Consider the following 20,601-nt stretch of genomic DNA (forward strand, 5'->3'; position numbering starts at 1 on the left):
ATGTAATGATTACAATGTATAATTTATTGTCATGACAATTTGTGTCTGGGAAATTAGGAACACACATTGTGCCAAAAATATTTGGTAAGGCTTGGGTTAATAGATTTAAAACTGGCACCTTATACATGGAGAAAACATTTTGTAAAAATAACTTATTACTTAAGTTGAATGTTAACATTTGACGTTTTAAATAACTAAATTAAAAATTGGAAACCTATTTGAAAAATGAAGTATACAAAGTTCTTACCTGAAATTGTTGTAACACAGTAATTCCAATTCTATTTTTATAGAATAATCATTTGGAACCATAATGATAAAATACCAGTGATTTTGAAAAGGACAATACATATACCTATACGAAAAAATGAAATTAAAGAAAATGTGATTTACAATAAAGTATCAATTATTTGTCAAATTATCATGAGTAAAGATATAAATGTTCTCTGCATATATTTTTTGTCATACTTACTTATATAATTTTAAGTTTAAATATGGCATTTACCTTTTCCCTTATTTAACTAATTCTTATAATAATTGTTTTGTGAGGGGTCACTTGAGACAAGTTTTTTATTTCTAAACCAGATCCTAACCTAAATAAGGGGAAAATATTATGTTAAAATGTATGTTAAATAAAATATGTACTATTTTGGTTAAATAAATATTACAAAACGAAACGTAACAGGGAAACATTTTCAGGTCAAAACTGGAAAAAAATGGAACATATTATGGAAAGTGAAATATAGTATAGTACACAAGATTGTAATATCAACTTGTAAACATAAAACAGTATTATTTAATGGTGCAGCACAATCTTTATCCATTGTTTTACTCATAAAGTGACCTATTATACCTTGATGATACAGCATATAAAATAATGTAAATAATAAATAAAATACAATTACATTAGCAGTTATATTTATTGGCACATAATTATGGCAGAATTACAATTATTAAAATAGTGTAGACTTTTATATTTTCAGTTATATTAATAAAATGTATATTTAAACATTTTGTTAATTTGATTTTAGTGTTTTATAACTGGCCTTTATATAAGCCCACCCAAACTGATATATAGCCCACCGAGTTTATTAACTCAGAGACGAAGACATTGAGGTATTCTGTAAAAACAGATAAATTGACATTTGACCATAGGTATTGATTTTCACAATAATATTGATCGATTTCGCACACGATGTGTTACACAAATATTGACAAAGTTGTAAAACTAGTAATTATAATATACAGTACAATAATTACAATATGTATTCATAAATCCTTATGAAAGCTTGAATATAAAATATATATATAATTTACAATATAATTTACAAATTTTGTTTAGAGGGATTGATTTTATTTTACTACTAATGCAGTAAGACCATTTGAAATGTCCGTCTCATTTTAAAGAAAACTGTACCATGGAGAAATAAGCCATGCCTGTACTAAACAGTACAATTTATGTAATAAACAGTACAATAACTATGTACTATACAATGAAATTACTGTACTAAACAGTACACTTACTGTACTAATGGTAAATTCTTTTTATATTCAATATAGTAAAACAAACCATTTCAAATCAAATAAAATCTACATTCTTTAATTAATACCTCAATTATTAGTGAATATTAAGAATTAGGCCAATTTGTGGTAAAGGTAAAATAGATTTTAAAAATGGGATGTGAACAAAATGAGAGGCTTAACAACCTAATACTGTAGGCCCACCCAGGTAGGAGCCACAATATGGAAGCAGTGAGCTTTGCACTCAAAACATAAGCTATTCCTAATTTTATAAACATTATCACATTTATCCATTCAGATTTCCTGATTGTAAACGCTATATACTTTTTCTTAAAAATCATTGAGTACTGTAGTTCCATTTTGTATTAATTTATATCTCTATAATTGTTTTGGTATTAATAAAACTCTTAAAGATAAATTTTCTGCCTTTTGTTTTTATTATCAGATTAGTCACCTCTTTTGAAACTGGACTGGACCAGTAGCCTCAATCTTTCCTAAAAACAAATGCATTTTTAAAACTGTACTATCCCGAAAACTGGACACTTTTTACAAGCCCATGTTTCAGAGAGACTATACATCACTCATATGAGATGACAGATAAACAATAACAATTTTAAAAAATATCTATGAAAATCATCAAATTCGCAAATTTATGTTTGACTAATTTCTTCAATACTTAATTACGTAATAATTGTTCGAATTAATGTGACAGGACTCTTGACCTGAAATTAGTAAAATACTAATATTTTTATGCAATACCTTGTATAAAAAATTACAGTAGAATAATCATCACAATTGACTCACTAAACACATTATACCAGACTTAAATATCGATAAAATATTGGAAAAACAATGATGCTTACAAAATGTTAAAATTGCACTTAATAAATAAACATAAGGCACTCACTGATAACAATGTATGATAGATAAATTCGTTTGATTTATGTATACCAAAAAAGTGTGATGTGCCTAAATATGGTAGTGATATGTCCAAATATGGTAGTGATATGACATCATCATGTCCATATATGGGCACATTTTATTTGTCACCTAAAGTTTGATAAGTGTAGTGACAGAGCTTTAAATGAAAAGTGGTTCAACTACTGTACCAGCAATAAGACAATAAAAGATCATCCATAATCAAGATAAAACCATTTCTAGAGGACAGAATGGATTAACATTGTAAGCAAGTTTATTGCATGGAATGTATTATTTGACTACAGGCTGATAGCACTGTATTAAATGTGTGTGTAAAATTTGCATAATGCTGAGAACAGGTGAACCACTTCCCTTTAAAATTAATTAATCTGCATCTTCTCCTAGAGTAAACTGAAATGCATTGTACAGTAGGCTTTTAATAATGGTATACGTTACAGTAGGCTTCAGGCCTGTAGCCAGGATTGTTACAGGGAGGTTATGTTTACAACAAGGGAAAAATTGTCTTGACCTAGTTTAGCCTGTGTACGAGCAGTGGTGGATCCAGGATGTTGAAATAGGGCGGCCTAGGTCCTAAAAGTAGTGAAATGAAGTGCTGAACTTTATTTGATGTCCCTATCTTTTGCATTACAATTTGTGAAATTTAGAGGGGCCTGGGCCAGCTGCCGCCACCCACCTCCGACTAGCATTCTTGCTTATGGTCTCCAGTTTGTAAAGAAAAATGAGAAAAAAGGGGTTTGTGCGAATGCTTGAACCCTCCTTTCCAATCCTGGCTATAGGCTTAGACTTAATATAGATGTTGGAGTAGATGCAGTCACTGGTTCACCATCACTCATCATCATAATCTGGTATGTCATCAAACTTGTAACCTTTATACCCCTTGTAAGCGTAGTAAGCTAGACGGACGTGGTAAGCACCGGGAATGAACAGGATACATCCGATGACTATCACTGGCCAGGTACGGTCGTGGTATTTGACGTCAAACCATGTGTTGGTAAATAGAAGGATTCCGACAGTTAACAAAATGGTTCCCATCACAAACAGAAGGAAGGCAATGAGAATCGACCTTTTAGGGATCTTTGGTTCATCAAGAGTCTTCCACTACAAACAATATAAAAGAAAATTCAAAGTAAGTAAAGTGGAATCAATATACTGTATAGTCAATCAATCAATCAATATCAATACATGTTCATATAATATATATGGGTGAAACTCAAGCTCATTAACATAGAATATTACTGCACTTAATACTCTGTCAGTAAAATTGCTCTTAAGCTCTGTCTACACTATCAAACTAGTTCGACAAAAAAAGTGTGATGTGCCCAAATATGGTAGTGATATGCTTAAATATGGTAGTGATATGACATCATCATGTCCAAATATGGGCACATCACATTCTTCCACATAAAGGTTGATAGTGTAGACAGAGCTTTAAGCAAAATAATGTTAGTTTGAAAGATTGTTTTTCTTACCCACTACGTTAATAACTTACTTGGAGATCAGAGAACTCACTCTCATTCTTCATACGCACATATTTCAAGCTGCTATCATTGGCATTCTTCTTCGTCATCTCTACTTCTTTTTTCTTAAATGAATCCAGAATGAAAATTTACAAAGCTGTTGCGTTACAAGACCTGTCCATAGGTAGAAAAATGAAAATACAATTTGGATGCATGTTTTTTATAAATTTTTAAAATAAACAAAATAGTTCCTAGTATTAATAACAGGCCTAATCCTGAAAAAACTAAATACTGTAAACTATAAAATAAAAATAATGTTAAACTGACCATACTATTATTATATATTAATTTAGTTGTTTCACTTTCTGGTCATCTTCAATGATTTTTTTGTTCTTTGAGAATTATTTAACAAAAGTTAAATTAGAATGTCACATATTTTAGGCTAAGCCTAATATTATTACAGGTCTAAAACCCTCAATAATAACAAGTTCCAATATATATCATATCCGTGGCCTTTGACCTATTGACAATGCTTAAACTGGTTTAGGTAAAAGCTCACGGCCGGCACTATAGCGTAGTAGATAGATAGATAGCCTACTAAACTAGGGCCTAGGCTAGGCCTAGGCCTAGGCTAGACTATTTTTGTTGTAAATTTGCACTACTAACCACGTTTTTATTCAAATTTTCCTACCATATATAATGAATGTACATAAGTACATAACTAACCGACTATTATTACAATAAAGTTAATTGAAATTTGTCAAAAACATGATAAAAATACCCACGATTTCACAAATTACACGCCACCAGCAACCACAAAAAAGATCAATAACAACATTGATGACGCCCTCAGCGATCGCGATATGAAAAATCGATTGATATATCAACTATCGATGAATGAACTTCCAATACGTAACCCGGAAAATGAAATATTTGTGTAAATTGATAGGCCTATCTAACTTCCATTCGAGATATCTCCTCAGAACAGCAATACAAGTAAAAATGGTATCTCCTCGTCCAAGTTCAGACTATGCTACTTTTCGTGAATATTTCCAGAAAGCAAAACACATTGTTGTAATGACAGGAGCAGGGTGTAGTGCAGAGAGTGGCATCCCAACTTTTAGAGGAGCTGGAGGACTCTGGAGAACCTACCGTGCTCAGGCAAGGATTTTTCCAGAATTGTTCATATTCAGAATTGCGCATAACACACAAATTTAAACGGTATAAATTAAGTGCTAATACCTCTGAAGTTGTAAATCAGTAAATATCAATGTTTCTTGTATAAATTATAGATTTAATTAATGTTTCACAATAATTTCAAATTTCAAAATCACAATAAGATACTTCATCATCATGTGACAGTCACAATACAAATCTTGATAACTTCCTTTTTTTAAAAAACAGGATTTAGCCAGTCCTACTGCCTTTGCGGATAATCCATCACTTGTGTGGGAGTTTTATAGCCATCGTCGTGAAGTAGCTGCATCGAAGGAGCCAAACAAGGCACACATTGTAAGTGCAATATCAAAATAAATTGCCAATACTGCTAAATAATTAGAAACAAACATTTGGGCACAAAGATTTTTATAACTGTACATTAAGGTATGATAAACTAATCTTGTTCTAAGGCTATAGCAGAATGTGAGGCACGACTTGCAAGACAAGGACGAACAGTTGTTGTTATCACACAGAACATTGATGAACTTCATCGCCGTGCTGGATCTTTAAAAGTCTTAGAGATTCATGGTTGGTACAGTAGTCCATTTAATTTGTTCCTATTTATTTTTTTTTTCATCTAACAGCAAGCAGTTACAGAATGGATGAACTATTTTTTAATTTATCGCGCTTATAAACTCTGTATGTCTCATTTGAGGCTTAGCGAACGGAGTTGAAAGAGTCATGAGTTACAACCCTGGCACATAGGTTTGGACCATAGACCTTGGGATTAGAAGGCAAGCATGTTAATCACCAAGCTACAGCTCCGCTATTTAGAATAACTTGAGACTATCACCAGCAAAATTGTAATAGTTTTCTATTGGCATTAAGTTCCACCATTCTTCTTAATTCTGTTTTTTTATCCCCGTTCTATCCAGTACAATCCACTGAATAGAAAATAGTAAATATCATGCATGATTGTGCTATTTGCACAGATAACCATGCCGATAGTGACTTTCAGAATAAATAGGAACTCTTTTATTTGTTTGGCATTGAACACATTTAATGGAAAGCCATCATATTTTTTCACTTAGTATATTTATATATACTATATATTGTTATATCCATTTCATTGCTATTGTTCATACTGTATACAATGTATTTGTTAGTATGGGGCAAAAAGCTATTTTTGTTTGCTCCAATTCATTTGCTATTGGTGAATAAATAAATGTGCTAAGCTAACTAAATATATTTTTATTTACTTTTGCTATTTTTGTAGGATCTCTATACAAGACCAGATGTACAAAATGTGGTATTATTCTCAGCAATTACAACAATCCCATAGTTCCTGCTCTTGCTGGTAGAGGGTAAGTAGTATATTATATTTCAATAATAATATTACTGTACAAAGAATCCTATGTTGTTAAACCTGTATAAATTTCTATGTATTTTTGTCATGGCTGCCAATAGATTTCACACTGTTCTTACTAAATGATCTATTTATCAGTAGTATATTTTGCTAATCTTGTTCTTTATCTTTTTTAAAAGTTCACCAGATCCAAATGCAAAAGGTGACAGAATACCTGTAGACGATTTACCAAGGTAAACATTCCTACTGATAGTGGTAATATACTGTATGTAGTGCCAGACAACACAAATTATACACAAACTTCAAAAGAGGGGTCATGAGACTGAGAGATATAATGCAAGTGGGAAGGTGATTGGGGGGTGCCTTTGCGAATATCAACATTATAAGCCTCAGGTACAAATGACTTACTAATGTAAAGCTCTGTCTACACTATCAAACTTTATGTGACAAAAAAATGTGATGTGTAGATGTGATGATGTCATATCACTACCATATTTAAGCATATCACTACCATATTTGGGTGCATCACACATTTTTTGTCCAACTAGTTTTCAGAATCATTGTTCCCTGCATAATCTTAATATAGATGGCATGAATATTTTTCTCTTCAGGTGTGGTGAATGTTCAGCACTCACCAGGCCCGACGTTGTCTGGTTTGGTGAACCACTTTGTCCAGACACACTAATGGAAATTGAGAAACATCTTGAAAAATGCGATCTTTATTTGGTGGTAGGTGATTTTCAATCATTTGTAGTAAAACGCCTCTTATTTACTATTTATAGTAATCAAAACAGATTATTTTAATCATTTCAATAGAAGAAAAGGTTTTAGCAAAAAAAAAGAAACTTTTGTTATTATATAATTACATTTTGGAGCCTTCTATTCGTTTCTTCATTTTACCAATTCCTCTTAAACAACGGCACAGCTCTTTCTTCAAAGATGGGTGAGAGAAATCACAAGTCTACGTATTCATATTAAGCTCTGTCTACACTATCAAACTTTATGTGACAAAACAATGTGATGTGCCCATATAGGGCGATGATGTCATATCACTACCATATTTTAGCATATCACTTCCATATTTGGGCACATCACACTTTTTTTGCCCAACTAGTTTGATAGTGTAGACAGAGCTTTAGGGTTGAGAGCTGAAGTGAGAACATTTGATCCGTGTACTCAGCCTACAGTATAAGATATGTATATGAAATTATTGACGTATTTATCATTTCCCTAGGTGGGCACCTCATCTGTTGTGTACCCTGCTGCTGCTTTTAGGCCTTACGATAGCAAGGTGCCAACTGCCGAGTTTAACTTGGAAGATACTCCGGCAACAAGCCGATTTCAGTAAGTACTGAGTCAATAAGTTGAGTGGAGTTGTGGATTGGTGGTTATGATGCTTAGCTACCAATCCAAGGGTTCTCGGTTCAAGTCCTGGATTTTTTCTAATGACAAATTACAACTCCACTGACAAAGACTTGTAATAAGACTTTGTTTATGTAGAGCATCTTGTGTATATGTTTGTCTTGTGAACAGCCATGGCTTGATACTGGAGATAAAAATAGATGTTAATAGTGGTCTCTGGTTTATTGGAATGTTTATCTATGTATTACGTTTATTGCAGTTTCCACTTCAAAGGGCCTGCTGGAGAAACCTTGCCAAAAGCAATTGAGAGACATCCATCGGAACCAAATTAGTACAAGGAATTCAAGACAACCATTCAAATTAATCCAGAGATATACAGAATATCAACAGAGTATATAAATAATGCATATTTAGAATTTATGGGTACTTACAGTACTTATGTTGCATGTATTGCACAGGATCATGGATCTTCAAGAGGTTGTGGTATTATAAGGGAGTGGGAGATTCAATACTCAGGTCGCATATATACATCAGTACTAATAATTTATATCCAATTGATATGTGGACACACTTTAAATCTTGTAATACTATGGTTTGTAGCTATTATACAGTACAGTTAGGTACTGTAGTTGAGTGGTTAGGACACTTGACTGTCATACAGATAGACCTGGGTTCCATTCCTGACAACTCCCAGTCTACTCAGCTGTAAATGAGTACTTGGTTGAAAATGCTAGGGAGGACAAGGTGCTGTGGAAAGGAACTGGTCACCCTACAACAGCTCATTACCCCATGTTCAGAATTTAATACGGAACCTTTACCTTTACAGTACATTAATATTGTAGTGGTAGTAATCATGTCAACATGCCATTAGAATAATCAGATTCAAAAAGAAGTACAACAGTAATTGAAATTTATATTGTTTATTAGTGTAAAAATGTCTTAAATTTAAAAAAGAATATACATAATACTGTATATCCTAAAGCAAAAGCATGGAGTTATAAAAGTCAAATTGACATGCATAGCAATAAATATATTCCTATATTCAGGACAGGCTCTAAAGCAACAATCAAGACAATGCTTTGAAATACGTGCAGTTTTTAAACGCCAGTGCAATCCGTAAGTTAAATATACTAACTTTGTATTTCCTATTATGATCACTAAGACATCATAGTACTGTTTTTTTATATTATTTACATATAATTTTAATTTTAATACTGAATCATCATTTTTACAAACCTATTTTTTTAAATGTAAAAACAAACATACGAAAATATCTTCATCATTATTTAAGACAAAAATTGTAAAATCAATTTATACACAATATCTTTTTTAAAAAATTATAAAACAGTTTATCACAAAATAAAATTCTGCAGATATAAGCATTTATATATTCTGTGAAATAAATGGATCATTTTTGGCACACATGAAGCTTAAGTATATGGGTTATAAATGATTGGTTGACAACCAGGGTGATGTACTGGATTGGAAAACTTGTGTAGAACAAATGCCTGTTTAATCTTGTCTCGGTACTGAACTGCATTGTCTATTCTACTAACTGCTTAAAATATGCAATATATGTCCCTGAAAAAGAGAATAATATAATAATAATTATATAATGTACTGTCAGACTCATACTTTTGCTGAACTTAAATAATTGTATAAAATGGAATGGAAAAGAGTGTTTACTTATTCCCTAAAATTAAGTAGAAAAGTTTGTTTGTAATAATAGTAGCCATTTTTTTTTCATTTGTGGACGTTGGAAAGATTAACCTAGTTAGTACAAGTACTATCCCTCTGCCTAAGATACACAACTCTATACAACAAATCATCATGGATAAAGGCTTACCGGTTCACCTGCAAGGCATCGCAAACACACATCACTTTTTCTGGTTGCCTAAGTGAAGTAAACATTATTTTCAATTATGATGAATTTTGTATAAAAACTGTAGTTTATAAATAATAAAAATTTATAAATAAATAAAAAGGAAACATTTTTAGAGCCAAATAAAAAATATTTTAAATTTAAAACTATTTTAGATAGTACAGATTTTTTATAAATTATATAATTACCATAAGAAATAAGTTATCTTATTTTTGCATGATTGTACAAATATTGGTAACTGATTATCATTTTGAATATATTAAAAAAAAGTTTAAAGTCTAAAGCTCTGTCTACACTAATAATCTGACAAAAAAATGTGATGTGCAGATAAATGGACATGTCATATCACGAGTGACAGTTTACCAGATAAGATAGAAACGATATAGGAATTCATGTTTGTTAATATTCATTTTATGTAATTATTTCTATGTGGAGAGCCTCATGACGGTTATATTTATTTATAACTTTTAGGTGATCCTGCCTCATTGATTTACTTTTGTAATGTTTTTATGTCTTACTTTGTACTGTTTTTGGCGAATTAAATGATTATGATATGATACCATATTTAAGCATATCACTACCATATTTGGGCACATCACAATTTTTGTCAAACTAGGTCACTCACGGGTTTGGTCTTAAATGTGAACAACCTTAAAATGGAATTCTGTGTTTGTTAACAGACGTTCAGCAAAACAACAACAAGATGAAGGGTAAACAGTGTGCATAGTAATCGAATGTACCGGTACATGAGAACACTTAACATAAATCTCTTTATTCATCTCATAACAAACAAAAACATGCAAGGAGTAAAACACATACGATGAAAGGGACCTCCAAGAAACCCCAAGGGGCTTGTGATAGGAGGCCTACTAAAAACTAGTTAAATTAATTAAGATACAGTAAAGAATAAATAAATAAATAGACCATTAATTATAACAGGGGACGCGCATTGTTAGGGAATACCATTGCCAGGACAATCAAATACCAGATGAGGTTCGAAACAGAAGCAGAAAGGTTAAATGAACCCACAAAGCCTACATACTGTACATTACATTATACATATACATGCATGCATGTAATCATGGCATAATATAGACATTAGCTTAGTAGAAAATAATATAAATTAATAAAAGAAAGTTTATATTTAATCTTAAAAATAGCCAACGATGAAGCTTGTTTAAGCGTGGTGTCAATGCTGTTCCATATTTCAGGAGCAACACATATAGCATTAAGACTAGTAAATTTAAGTTTTCTTTTCTTTGACTTAAAGGCCAGGTGCGGGCAAAAAATTTCTATTGATCATACATTTCAATAATTATCGATCTATAGTTTCCCCTATGTTTCATAATTTTTGGGATTTTAGTTGTGTTACACAAGCTTGTTGAAAATAAGCACTTTCTTATCAGTGGGGGGATAGTTCAAATTACACAGTAAAATCTCTATTCTTTTGTACACAAATTTTGTAAATAGAGAGGCATTTTAAAAAGCTATGAAAAATAAACGGTGTGGTAAAAAATGTTATCAGATGACTAAATATAGGTAATATAACTTGAATATTATATTTCTGCTATTTTTATTCAACTTCAGATTTTTATTTTTATGATATACCAAAAATTATCCACCATATATCCACCATCTTTTTTCACCTTCTAGGGAGTCACCAGACATGTTATTACATTAGGTTAAACTACCTAACTACTGAAAAAACGTCTTCCTGGTTTTTATGGCAGAATTTTGCCAAATTTTGTATTTGACCATATTAAGGAAAATTCATGTTTTTTCGTCATGATTTCTGTTACAAATATTTGATTTATGTACAATTAACCAGATATTATATTTAAAATTCATGCCTGTACCTGAGCTTTAAGTCTAGAACTTACTTCTGTATTCTGTGTTACTGCCTGTGTCTCCATTTCCTCAACCACCTCTTCTACAGCCATTTGGTAAGTCTGTCTGTTGTACTGATCTTGCTGTATTGATGGTATATCATTTTGTTTCTGCTGGTACACAGGAGCTACAGGCAACATGCTGGAAGGATTTGTATGTTGGAGACCAAGGCATCGTCGTTTCTGAAAATTTTAATTGGGTTATTTGGGCTATGCTGTACTGTTTATCAGGATTTTTAAAAAGTGATTTTCTAATTATTATTAGCTACACATAAAGGCCTACTCACAGATACTTCCCTGCCAGTAGCAGTACTTCAGTAGAGTAGGCCTAGTAGTAGTGTGGCCTACCTAAAATTTACAGACCTCCCAACTATCCCAATATGGCGGGATTCTCTCGACAATTTGAGTCATCTCCCACTCTCCCGCTAAAATGCAATTTCTCCCGATATTTTGGATAAACCACAAAAATTATCCCGATATGTATGAATTTAGAATTTCTACTAACCTGATATTGATAAGAGAATAGAAAACTTATATATACTTATATTAAATAATTAAAATTGGTCAATATAATGTTTATAATAATTCATGCATTGTTTAATAAATAATATTATTATTTAAGTGAAATAATGAGTTGCCAATGCATTTTTCGCCATTGGCAATATTGTTAGGTTTTTCAAAGCACCCTCTATGGTTTGATGTATTATTATAGCGCCCTCTATAGTGTTATAAAATCTCCCAGTATATATTTCTTTTAATTCATCAATAAATAATAATACTAGGCCTAGGCCTAAATAAATAGTAAACTACATTAAAAAAATACAGGCAGGTTATTATAAATTCATAGAATATAGGCCTAGCCTTAATATTGTAGTCCTAGCCTAGGCATATCATTGTTGACCATTATTGCTAGGTCTACTAGCCTAGAGTATAACGTCCACTAGCCTAGTCCCTAACTAGGCCTACCTACAATCAACACTTCTTCTGGGCGCACAACGCAACTTACCGGGGACACTTGGAAACCATTTGAAGCCGATTGGTTTATCATGGTGATTTCAAAGTCGGCTAGGCCTACATTGTTTTCATTCCAATTCCAAGCTGCAGTTCGTTTTCTTGTAATTCCAGTTACCTCCATTACAATTGATAAAACAATTACAAGTATTTTTACTATTAAATAAACGCAACAAAACTAATAAAAAGGGCAAAGTCCCTCTCGCTCTGTCGATTTGAAATTCGGGGGTTTTCCGCTTGACCGATTAGTGATTACCTATGGAAGGCAAATCTTGCAAAAAAATTGAACGTACAGTATAACAATATCTGGATCTGGATGAATACTGACGAAGGACATGGGTTTGCTGTTTAAATAAAATATGTTACCAAATCACAAATTATTTTAGACCCTGTTATGGTAAGCAGCCTCAGTTAATCAGGAAGATGTTAATTAATTAAATTAACTCCTTATATTTCATAAAATCTTTAATTTATGGTATAATGTAAAATAAGATAATGGTTGGTTTTTGTGATGCACATTAGTTGAAATGAAATTTGTCTCTCCCTGCTGTTCACAACCTCCTATCATTTCAATCTTTGAGTTATTGTCTTCAATTTTAATATCTCCATGATCATTACTGTATATTATTATATCAATATAGTTTAATTCGAGACTTAATGTAGTGAGGTAGGAGTTGCAACTCTGATACTAGTATTAGGTCAGAGGTCATTGAATATCAGACTTAGAGATTAGAAGGCTAGGAAAGCGTGTTTACCACAAGCCATAGTCTACAGCTCCACAATTTTTTTTAAAATAATGATGAAAAAATAATTTTTTTAAATGTTTTGTTGAATATGCCATTTTAATGCCACATAATAGTTATTCACTTTGACCAAAAATTTGAAAAAACTGCAATTTAAAGCAAACAATGGTCAAATTGACTGGAAGTCGATGGGTGTTTGGTTGAAATTTAACCATTTATTTTGTCTTTATAAGTAAAAGTGCTTTTTTACAGAAGTGATTAACTTTATTAAAACTGCAAAATGGCCTATTCAAAGTCTTACTAATAATTAATTTTTCATGTTTTAGGGTGACAATACATCTATAAGTTCAAACGCCAGAAAATTATAGATATTAAAGCTGGTTTTTTTTATGTGATTGGTATAAAGAAAATTAATTAATTAAAAGAATTAGCTTTCTAGATCTAGAAAACGGTAAACCCAAGATATTATTTTATAATTCAGGAGAACTCATCTTTAGGAACCCCAACAAAAGTCTGTAGCATGCAGTACCTGTAGTACTGTAGTTTGTATAGAAAAAGCCTTTCACAACTGTTCCGGCACCAATCAATTTGATTTGCCAGAGCCGGTGTGAAAGATGCTTTAAACCAAAAAATGAACACAAAAACTAAATTTCATCTGTACAGCATAATCAACTTTATTTCAACACCATTTAAATCCATGATTTTATTCTGTTGCCATAGCTACGGATTCTTCTGTGTGTTTACCCTTGTCTGCTGCTTGTTGGCGTGAGGCGGCTTTACGAGCAAGGATCTTCTTACGATCGTTATCAAGCTTCAATTTCACAATAACAACCTAAAAAAAGAGAATTAAAAAGCAATCACAACAACGATACAAAGCAGGCAAACGAACGAACATATGTTCGCACGCATGTACATACATCATCATGATTATAAAGCATTCTCATTTTATAAATAGGAACCAAAGTATTTAAAAATCAAGGAAATTCAAACATTAAATAAATAAATGTAAATAAGTAAAAGATATGATGAAGTAAGCACCATTTTTATGTGATTTGTTGTATAGTTCTAGTGGAGTATTTTTATTTTACTAAAACTGCCATTTTTTATTCAAATTTAGCTTTTTGTTATTGGTTGTTTATTTAAGTAAGCAAGCAAGGTTGTATGTAACAGTTAAAATTACAATAAATAATTAATTATACCTTGCTTGGGTGGATGCCAACATTCACTTGAGCGCCATTGGCTTTTTCTCGTTGAATGCGCTCAATATGGATAACAAACTTTTTACGGTAGACTTGTACTACTTTCCCAACTTGCTGTCCTTTGAAATGTCCTCTCGTAACCTTGAAAAAAAATTTAAATCAAATACAATTATTATTGATTATTATTACAGACTTCTGAAATTATCATTTTTAATTTTCTTTAAATGAAAATTTGGATTGTAATGTGTAATGTGACAGTCTTACCTGTACTTCATCTTCTTTACGAATTGGCATACTACGAACGTTGTATTTTTGACGCAATTCTTTCGAAAGAGGAGAACTCATCAGCTTCCTCCTTACATGTGAAGGGGCATTGAAGTATCGTTTACGGTTTTTCCTCCTGGAGGAGCTACATAATGGATTCCTCTTCATGTTGCCTGTAAAGTACAAACAATTATTAATTATGAGTTAACTGTAGTGTGGTAGGCTTTGGCTAGCCTTATGTTATTTATATGATGATTAATTGTAACAAAATATCTTCTTAGGCCTATTTAGGCCAATTTATACATTACTAGGCATATATTTTGCACTATGGCTAGCCTGATGATAGGCTCTCTTTAGTCTAGCCAGAGTAGAGACTGTGTTGCAGAGGCTACATCCCATGTATTTATGGCTTCTAGGCCTAGTTAAAATAACATGAAATGAATTGATACAATGATATAGAATATGTACATATCAAAAAGTTCTCCCGTTATTTACGTTAATATCATTATGAATAGGTCTACAATAAGGATTCCCTACATGCTCAATACTATTGTACTATTATAGCTTTTCTCTGTTGACTCGACTGGGTTGTTGTCATTTCTGGTCACTTAAAAAACTAAGATTTACTAAGAAGAATGTTAATCTACTATATCAAAAAAACATTGTATGCAGTCAAAAGAAGATAAGTTTGTTTATGATGTTAAAATATATAGACGATGGGATAATTTAAGAAAGATATTTTCGGATATTTTACTGTAAATATTTTCCTACCGATCTAATGGCCGAGTGTGGAATGAAAAAGATTGATAAATGGGAAATTGCGCCCGCTATTGAGTTGCTTTAGTTTAGACTTCACGCACCAGGCGAACGTCCGGAAGTAAACAGGCATTCCATGTGTGTCAGTCCGTTTTTTGCACTAAAATTGAGCCCTAAAATATTGTTAGTAGGTAGTTGAGCCTATTAATCCAAGAAAAGAATATTGTTGTATTATTAATAAATAGGCTAGGCCATCTAGATAGATAGGCTTTTCATCTCTAGTGTAACTGTAGGCTAGGCCCTGGCTAGTTAATTAAGTTTGTTGTTAGAAGGCCTAGAGATTAGGCTGGCTAGGTCCAACCGGGGTCCAACCTACTTCTAGGTAGTGGTCTACTATAGGGAAGTGCCGGTTTGTGGTGGTCGGTAGTCGCTAGTCTTACTAGGCCTGGTAGTGGAACAATTAAAATGATAGGCTTTCAGTATAATGCGCTACTAATAATAATAATAATTTATTAGGAAATGACACCTTTGCATCGGTGGCACACACAGAAGTGGTGCATCCAAATTAACATAATACATCAAAACAATACATAATATGACGGATACAGGTTCTTAAACTATTTGCAAAAATATAAAAGAAAAATCATTATCAACATGGTAATACAGGTACTGTATTAAATTGTCCTACAGTATCATAGGTTTGAGTTGATAATTTAAAAAGGTATATAAAAATAAACATAAAATATATAGTAAAGAGTTTACATTACAAACCATTGTGTTTCAACATCAGGTACTGAAGACCTATAGTTGTTATCACAGGTGTATAATATTTACAAATCATATATAAAAGCAACAATACAAAAGAAAAACAATCTATATATTGGGAGATTTAAGTTCTGACCGTTTCTCCCATGCAGCTCTTGTGTATTGTTTACAAAACAAATCAAAAAAGGTCTCAGATTCTTTACAAATCGCGATAGAATCTCCACCTAAAATATACTGTAATTTATCATCAGCACTGGCTGTTGTGTAACGATTCCATGTGTCATAATCATTACAGAGCACAAGATTATTTTGTAGAATGGATAATTCTTTCATTCTAATATTATCAAATGCTTTACAGTTTAATAAAAAATGTTTAATGTCTTCAATTTCACCATTCCCACATAAAGTACAAAGACCGGACACATCATTGGACCATTTATAAGTTTTACAATCTAAAGGTAGAGTGTTAGATCTTAATTTAAATTTCAGACTTGTCTCATAAAAATGTGTTTTATCAAGTAAATATTTTTCTAAATTAGGGAAAGGTTTCAATTTTGTATATCAAGTACTAGTTATTATTATTATATTGTCGACTTTGTTTGCAATGAATATTTAGCCTACTACTATTATGCATTACAGGATAGGCCCTACCATATTGTTTATAAACATATTAATATATTAATAAATTCTTTGATGATACGTTTATTGCTTGGTTTCTTTTTAAGTGATTTGATCAATCACAAGCAATGTAGTACAGTAATATAGTACTTACAGAATTAATTTTATATGACTAAAAATAATTATTAATACAATAATATTGACTAGTAGTAATTAATATAAAAATAATTGTTCTATTTTTTACTTAGGACATGAGTGGTCAAAGACAAATGAACATTGAGGACAATTTCCGACAAATGATTGTAAAACTTGCATCGGACATTGAAGACGAAGACCTACCAATGATTAAGGTAGCTGTCTATGACATCATAAACAATGCTGGTTCAATAGAAAATGCGTCAATTATTGAGGTGTTCACACTGCTACAAAATGGGGCAAACATCGGCGCAACAAATGTTGGACTTCTGTATGAAATATTTGAAGTAACAGGGCTCCAAGACTTGCATAAAATAATAGACCAGTACTATTATCCAAGACCATCTTCTACACTCATGATCTCAGAATTCAGAAGGATGCTAGTTGACCTTGGTAAAACATTGCAAAAGGAAGATGTGGAATCTGTTGCACGTCTCTATGGCGTTAAAAGAAAGGATTCAAAAACTTCATGGGATTTGGTCAATAGCTTAACAAGACAATTAAAATTAGATGATAACATAGAAACCATGAACAGTTTTATAGCTCTCCTAAAGGACCAAAAGAATTTGAAAAATATCCTTCAAATTGTAGGATCATTTGGTAAGCCTTTTACCAGGCCTTGTCTTTTAAGAAGACAAGGCCTGTTTTACCTTTTCTTTGCACTCACCTTTGTTTGGCATTTCTTATAGTATGAGATCCGTTGGGCTGTGTTAAAGTTTAAAAACTATTTTAAGGCGCATCTGTTTTCTTGTAATTTTAAATTTTTATAAAGTACTACAGTACTAGATTGATGACATTTAATAATACAGTCTGTGATTTGAGTTTTTATTATCTATATAGTGATTTTAAATGTAAAATGTGGTTATTAAAATAATAACAATAAGATTTGTTAAGCGCACATGTTCACCAGGTGCTCAAAGTGCTTACTCCCAAATCAAAATAAAAAACCCACATACTGTAACTGCATTCCGTTACCAAAGTGTGTTGTGGGTTGTAAAAGATTGATCTAATATACTGTATTAAAGTATTTTCAACAACTTGCAGTTTGTAGATTTTAAGCACCCTATAAAATGTATGTCTTGGCTTTAAAAATACAGTTATATACTTGAAAACTGTATATTGTATAGTATTGTTATTTTACCTCCAAAAAAAGTAAAGTAAATAATATTTCTTTGAGTGTACAGCAGACCCAATTTTGTATAGTTTTTTTTATAGAAAAATGTAATGCAATTTTGTCTTTATTTTTTCAGTTCGGCAGAAACAAGAAAACCGTAAGTAAAGGTTGCAAGCTCTAATAAACAATGCAGAAACATACAAATAAAAACATAGTTTAAACAGGCATGTGCTGGGATATTTTTTTTGGTTGGAATAGAAAAATGTTTGCCCTCTTAATGATGATATTCCTTCCAACCCAAACCTATTCATTATTCACACTGTAAATATGGCAATAAACAATTTTGGTAACAATCTCTAAGCAATCATATTTAACTTAGATATACAAAAAGAATGTAATTTGTTCTCAATTTCATCCAAATATATCTTGATTTATGTTGTAGTCCTAAATGATTTAATAATAACACTTTTGATAGACATGACTTGATACAAATACTCTATGGAAAAAAATAGTATAGTATTCACTTTCACTGTGCAATATACAATGTTATAACATTTGGTTTTGTTTATCAATCAGCATTTAATTAAATATAATATACCATTACTAGAGTTGTTACTTCCCCACTATTACTGTGTTGTGAGAGTGTGTGTTGGGTCCAAATCTCATCAATATCTTCTGATTTGGCTTCGTAACTATATATATGTTTCACTATTATTCTTTAGAATACGCAAACTTTCTTGTTTCGTTAAAAAAACAACGTAGTATACTGTATAGAAACAATACGTCCTGCTTGCTCGACGGTCCGTAGGGGAGAGAGCAAGACAAATAAAAAAGGTTTTCTAAGAATGCTGATAGTAACACCTGCTAATTGATATGCAAATAGTACAATTGCCTCTACAACTGTATTTAAACATTATTTAATGCTTTATTTTTATCAGAGAGAGTCCAGGGAATGGATATGGATTAGTGTTAGTTACTTAGTAAGTACAATGATATCATATCTAATATTAACACTATGGACCTTCTAAAAGAAACATTTGTAAACACACCATGAACTGTTTATTTCATTTATTTATTTGACCAAAACAGAACAAATAAAATAGGTCATTAACTAAAATAATATTAAGCATTATTAATAGTTTGCTTATTGTTGTCTTCATCTACAACCTGTTCACAAACATCTATCAATAAAAATATTGTTTTTATTTATTTTTTTATATTTTTTAGTGAGACAAGAGAATTGATATTTTGACCAAGTAAATGTCCAAAATATAATCTGTTATAGATTACAGTTCTAAGCAGCTGACAGCACTCTAAAATCAAGAAAAATAAATTGAAGAGACTAATAAAGAGCACAATCAGGAGATGGTGAGAAACTTTAGGTAAATTAGATGAGAAAAAGTGGACTCATGTTAACTATACCTTTTTCAATATCATGTACCATTTATGGCAATTATTGGACCCAGGATGTTGAAATGTTTTATGCATGTATTATTTAAAAAATGAATTTCCAACATATTTTATGATGGACCAATAAATATTATCTTATCTTTTTACTGCTAACGATATTTATGTGGTACATTTACAATCATAATGTTTACTGTTATTGGTAAAATTCCAATTTGTAATATATCATGACTAAATTATTGTATTAGAAAACAACATTTTAAATTTAAAACATATAGATAGATGGTGCTTTTGCGTGGTTGCTAGCCAACCAAAAAATGTGTTCAACGCTACTATGTTGATAAACTATATAGATCTGTATTTCTATCAAATTATGTATCTTAGCCTGATTTTTACTTGAACTTAAACTGTAGTTGAAGAATAAATAGATTATTCAAAACAAATATTTAATGATCTTTTGAAATTTTAGTTTGTTTTTATTGAAAATTATTAAGTTTTAAAATGACTACTTCAAGCCTATTCCAAACCATTGATGACCTTGGAGTCACCCTGGCAGGACCGTAGTGACGTCAGCACTGCAGAATCTTTTGATATTACTTAACTCGCTAGTGTATTTTTATTTAAAAGTACTGCTTGCTGCAATATTCTGATTTTTGTATAATTTGTCTTTACATAAAAACAGTTTTTAATCAAACATTGTTATTGCCTGTTGTACAAAGGTACAGTATTAATTTTAAATGTTCATATATATTTTGCTATGAATTTTAAACTAATGATCTTTCATCTATGTGTATTTAAATGGTCATTTTAGATAATAAATAGATCAAACAAGACCTAATTAAAGCTATTTGTATTTCGAATCATTTGTCAATTTTATATTTTTCTTGTGTTGTTATTAAGTAGAAATGTACAGTACCTTTATATCAACACATGCTTAAATGTCTACAAACTGTAAGATAAT

At 31.4% G+C, this 20,601-nt stretch overlaps 5 protein-coding genes across 10 annotated transcripts; 2 read left to right on the forward strand and 3 right to left on the reverse strand.

Annotated features, from left to right (window-relative positions):
- Nucleotides 1-1,155: 1,155 nt before the first annotated feature.
- Nucleotides 1,156-4,729, reverse strand: LOC144837478 (transmembrane protein 230-like). Of its 2 annotated transcripts, none has more exons than XM_078692613.1 (3): nucleotides 4,700-4,729; nucleotides 3,947-4,088; nucleotides 1,156-3,555 (listed from the first exon to the last, which is right to left on the reverse strand). In XM_078692613.1, exons 2-3 carry the CDS (start codon nucleotides 4,022-4,024, stop codon nucleotides 3,283-3,285), a joined length of 351 nt encoding a protein of 116 aa, XP_078548739.1. In that variant the 5' UTR covers nucleotides 4,025-4,088; nucleotides 4,700-4,729; the 3' UTR covers nucleotides 1,156-3,282. The 2 variants fall into 2 exon arrangements, with proteins under 2 accessions (XP_078548739.1, XP_078548742.1); XM_078692616.1 differs by lacking the exon at nucleotides 4,700-4,729 and adding an exon at nucleotides 4,581-4,597.
- A 90-nt stretch (nucleotides 4,730-4,819) lies between these two features.
- On the forward strand, nucleotides 4,820-8,744 carry LOC144837483 (NAD-dependent protein deacylase sirtuin-5, mitochondrial-like). The gene is made up of 8 exons (XM_078692621.1): nucleotides 4,820-5,075; nucleotides 5,319-5,426; nucleotides 5,543-5,660; nucleotides 6,349-6,436; nucleotides 6,618-6,671; nucleotides 7,050-7,167; nucleotides 7,673-7,782; nucleotides 8,060-8,744. Exons 1-8 carry the CDS (start codon nucleotides 4,839-4,841, stop codon nucleotides 8,130-8,132), a joined length of 906 nt encoding a protein of 301 aa, XP_078548747.1. The 5' UTR covers nucleotides 4,820-4,838; the 3' UTR covers nucleotides 8,133-8,744.
- Nucleotides 8,745-8,868: 124 nt separating this feature from the next.
- LOC144837485 (uncharacterized) lies at nucleotides 8,869-12,810 on the reverse strand. The gene is made up of 4 exons (XM_078692622.1): nucleotides 12,575-12,810; nucleotides 11,563-11,751; nucleotides 9,647-9,694; nucleotides 8,869-9,381 (listed from the first exon to the last, which is right to left on the reverse strand). The coding sequence occupies exons 1-4, from the start codon at nucleotides 12,701-12,703 to the stop codon at nucleotides 9,352-9,354; spliced, it is 396 nt and encodes a 131-aa protein (XP_078548748.1). The 5' UTR covers nucleotides 12,704-12,810; the 3' UTR covers nucleotides 8,869-9,351.
- Nucleotides 12,811-13,971: 1,161 nt separating this feature from the next.
- Nucleotides 13,972-15,647, reverse strand: LOC144837512 (large ribosomal subunit protein uL24-like). 2 transcript variants are annotated; one of them, XM_078692665.1, is made up of 4 exons: nucleotides 15,557-15,647; nucleotides 14,786-14,958; nucleotides 14,522-14,662; nucleotides 13,972-14,154 (listed from the first exon to the last, which is right to left on the reverse strand). In XM_078692665.1, exons 2-4 carry the CDS (start codon nucleotides 14,951-14,953, stop codon nucleotides 14,026-14,028), a joined length of 438 nt encoding a protein of 145 aa, XP_078548791.1. In that variant the 5' UTR covers nucleotides 14,954-14,958; nucleotides 15,557-15,647; the 3' UTR covers nucleotides 13,972-14,025. The 2 variants fall into 2 exon arrangements, with proteins under 2 accessions (XP_078548791.1, XP_078548790.1); XM_078692664.1 differs by lacking the exon at nucleotides 15,557-15,647 and adding an exon at nucleotides 15,094-15,199.
- On the forward strand, nucleotides 15,635-20,500 carry LOC144837510 (uncharacterized). 4 transcript variants are annotated; one of them, XM_078692660.1, is made up of 5 exons: nucleotides 15,637-15,728; nucleotides 17,173-17,719; nucleotides 18,370-18,390; nucleotides 19,172-19,213; nucleotides 19,461-20,500. In XM_078692660.1, the coding sequence occupies exons 1-4, from the start codon at nucleotides 15,678-15,680 to the stop codon at nucleotides 19,198-19,200; spliced, it is 648 nt and encodes a 215-aa protein (XP_078548786.1). In that variant the 5' UTR covers nucleotides 15,637-15,677; the 3' UTR covers nucleotides 19,201-19,213; nucleotides 19,461-20,500. The 4 variants fall into 4 exon arrangements, with proteins under 4 accessions (XP_078548787.1, XP_078548786.1, XP_078548788.1 ...); XM_078692662.1 differs by having other exon boundaries at nucleotides 15,637-15,724; XM_078692663.1 differs by having other exon boundaries at nucleotides 15,641-15,732.
- Nucleotides 20,501-20,601: the final 101 nt, after the last annotated feature.

The sequence above is a fragment of the Antedon bifida genome, chromosome 3, assembly GCF_963402885.1.
Source record: "Antedon bifida chromosome 3, ecAntBifi1.1, whole genome shotgun sequence".
NCBI classification, from domain to species: Eukaryota; Metazoa; Echinodermata; class Crinoidea; order Comatulida; family Antedonidae; genus Antedon; species Antedon bifida.

Bases quoted from the DNA above. Each gene is read 5' to 3' on its own strand.
- LOC144837483 (XM_078692621.1), top strand. From the start codon at position 4,839: ATGAAATATTTGTGTAAATTGATAGGCCTATCTAACTTCCATTCGAGA. The intron at 6,672-7,049 runs GTAAACATTCCT...TTTTCTCTTCAG, and splicing joins CCTGTAGACGATTTACCAAG to GTGTGGTGAATGTTCAGCAC. The intron at 7,783-8,059 runs GTAAGTACTGAG...CGTTTATTGCAG, and splicing joins CCGGCAACAAGCCGATTTCA to TTTCCACTTCAAAGGGCCTG.
- LOC144837485 (XM_078692622.1), bottom strand. From the start codon at position 12,703: ATGGAGGTAACTGGAATTACAAGAAAACGAACTGCAGCTTGGAATTGG. The intron at 11,752-12,574 runs GTAAGTTGCGTT...TAAAATTTTCAG, and splicing joins ATGGTTTCCAAGTGTCCCCG to AAACGACGATGCCTTGGTCT. The intron at 9,695-11,562 runs GTAAGTTCTAGA...TACTTCACTTAG, and splicing joins CAGTAACACAGAATACAGAA to GCAACCAGAAAAAGTGATGT.
- LOC144837510 (XM_078692660.1), top strand. From the start codon at position 15,678: ATGTGTGTCAGTCCGTTTTTTGCACTAAAATTGAGCCCTAAAATATTG. The intron at 17,720-18,369 runs GTAAGCCTTTTA...TTATTTTTTCAG, and splicing joins TCAAATTGTAGGATCATTTG to TTCGGCAGAAACAAGAAAAC. The intron at 18,391-19,171 runs GTAAGTAAAGGT...TATTTTTATCAG, and splicing joins TCGGCAGAAACAAGAAAACC to AGAGAGTCCAGGGAATGGAT.
- LOC144837478 (XM_078692613.1), bottom strand. From the start codon at position 4,024: ATGACGAAGAAGAATGCCAATGATAGCAGCTTGAAATATGTGCGTATG. The intron at 3,556-3,946 runs GTAAGTTATTAA...TATTGTTTGTAG, and splicing joins GTGAGTTCTCTGATCTCCAA to TGGAAGACTCTTGATGAACC.
- LOC144837512 (XM_078692664.1), bottom strand. From the start codon at position 15,184: ATGGGATGTAGCCTCTGCAACACAGTCTCTACTCTGGCTAGACTAAAG. The intron at 14,959-15,093 runs GTAATGTATAAA...TGTACTTTACAG, and splicing joins TAGTGCAAAATATATGCCTA to GCAACATGAAGAGGAATCCA. The intron at 14,663-14,785 runs GTAAGACTGTCA...TTTTTTTTCAAG, and splicing joins GTAAAGAAGATGAAGTACAG to GTTACGAGAGGACATTTCAA.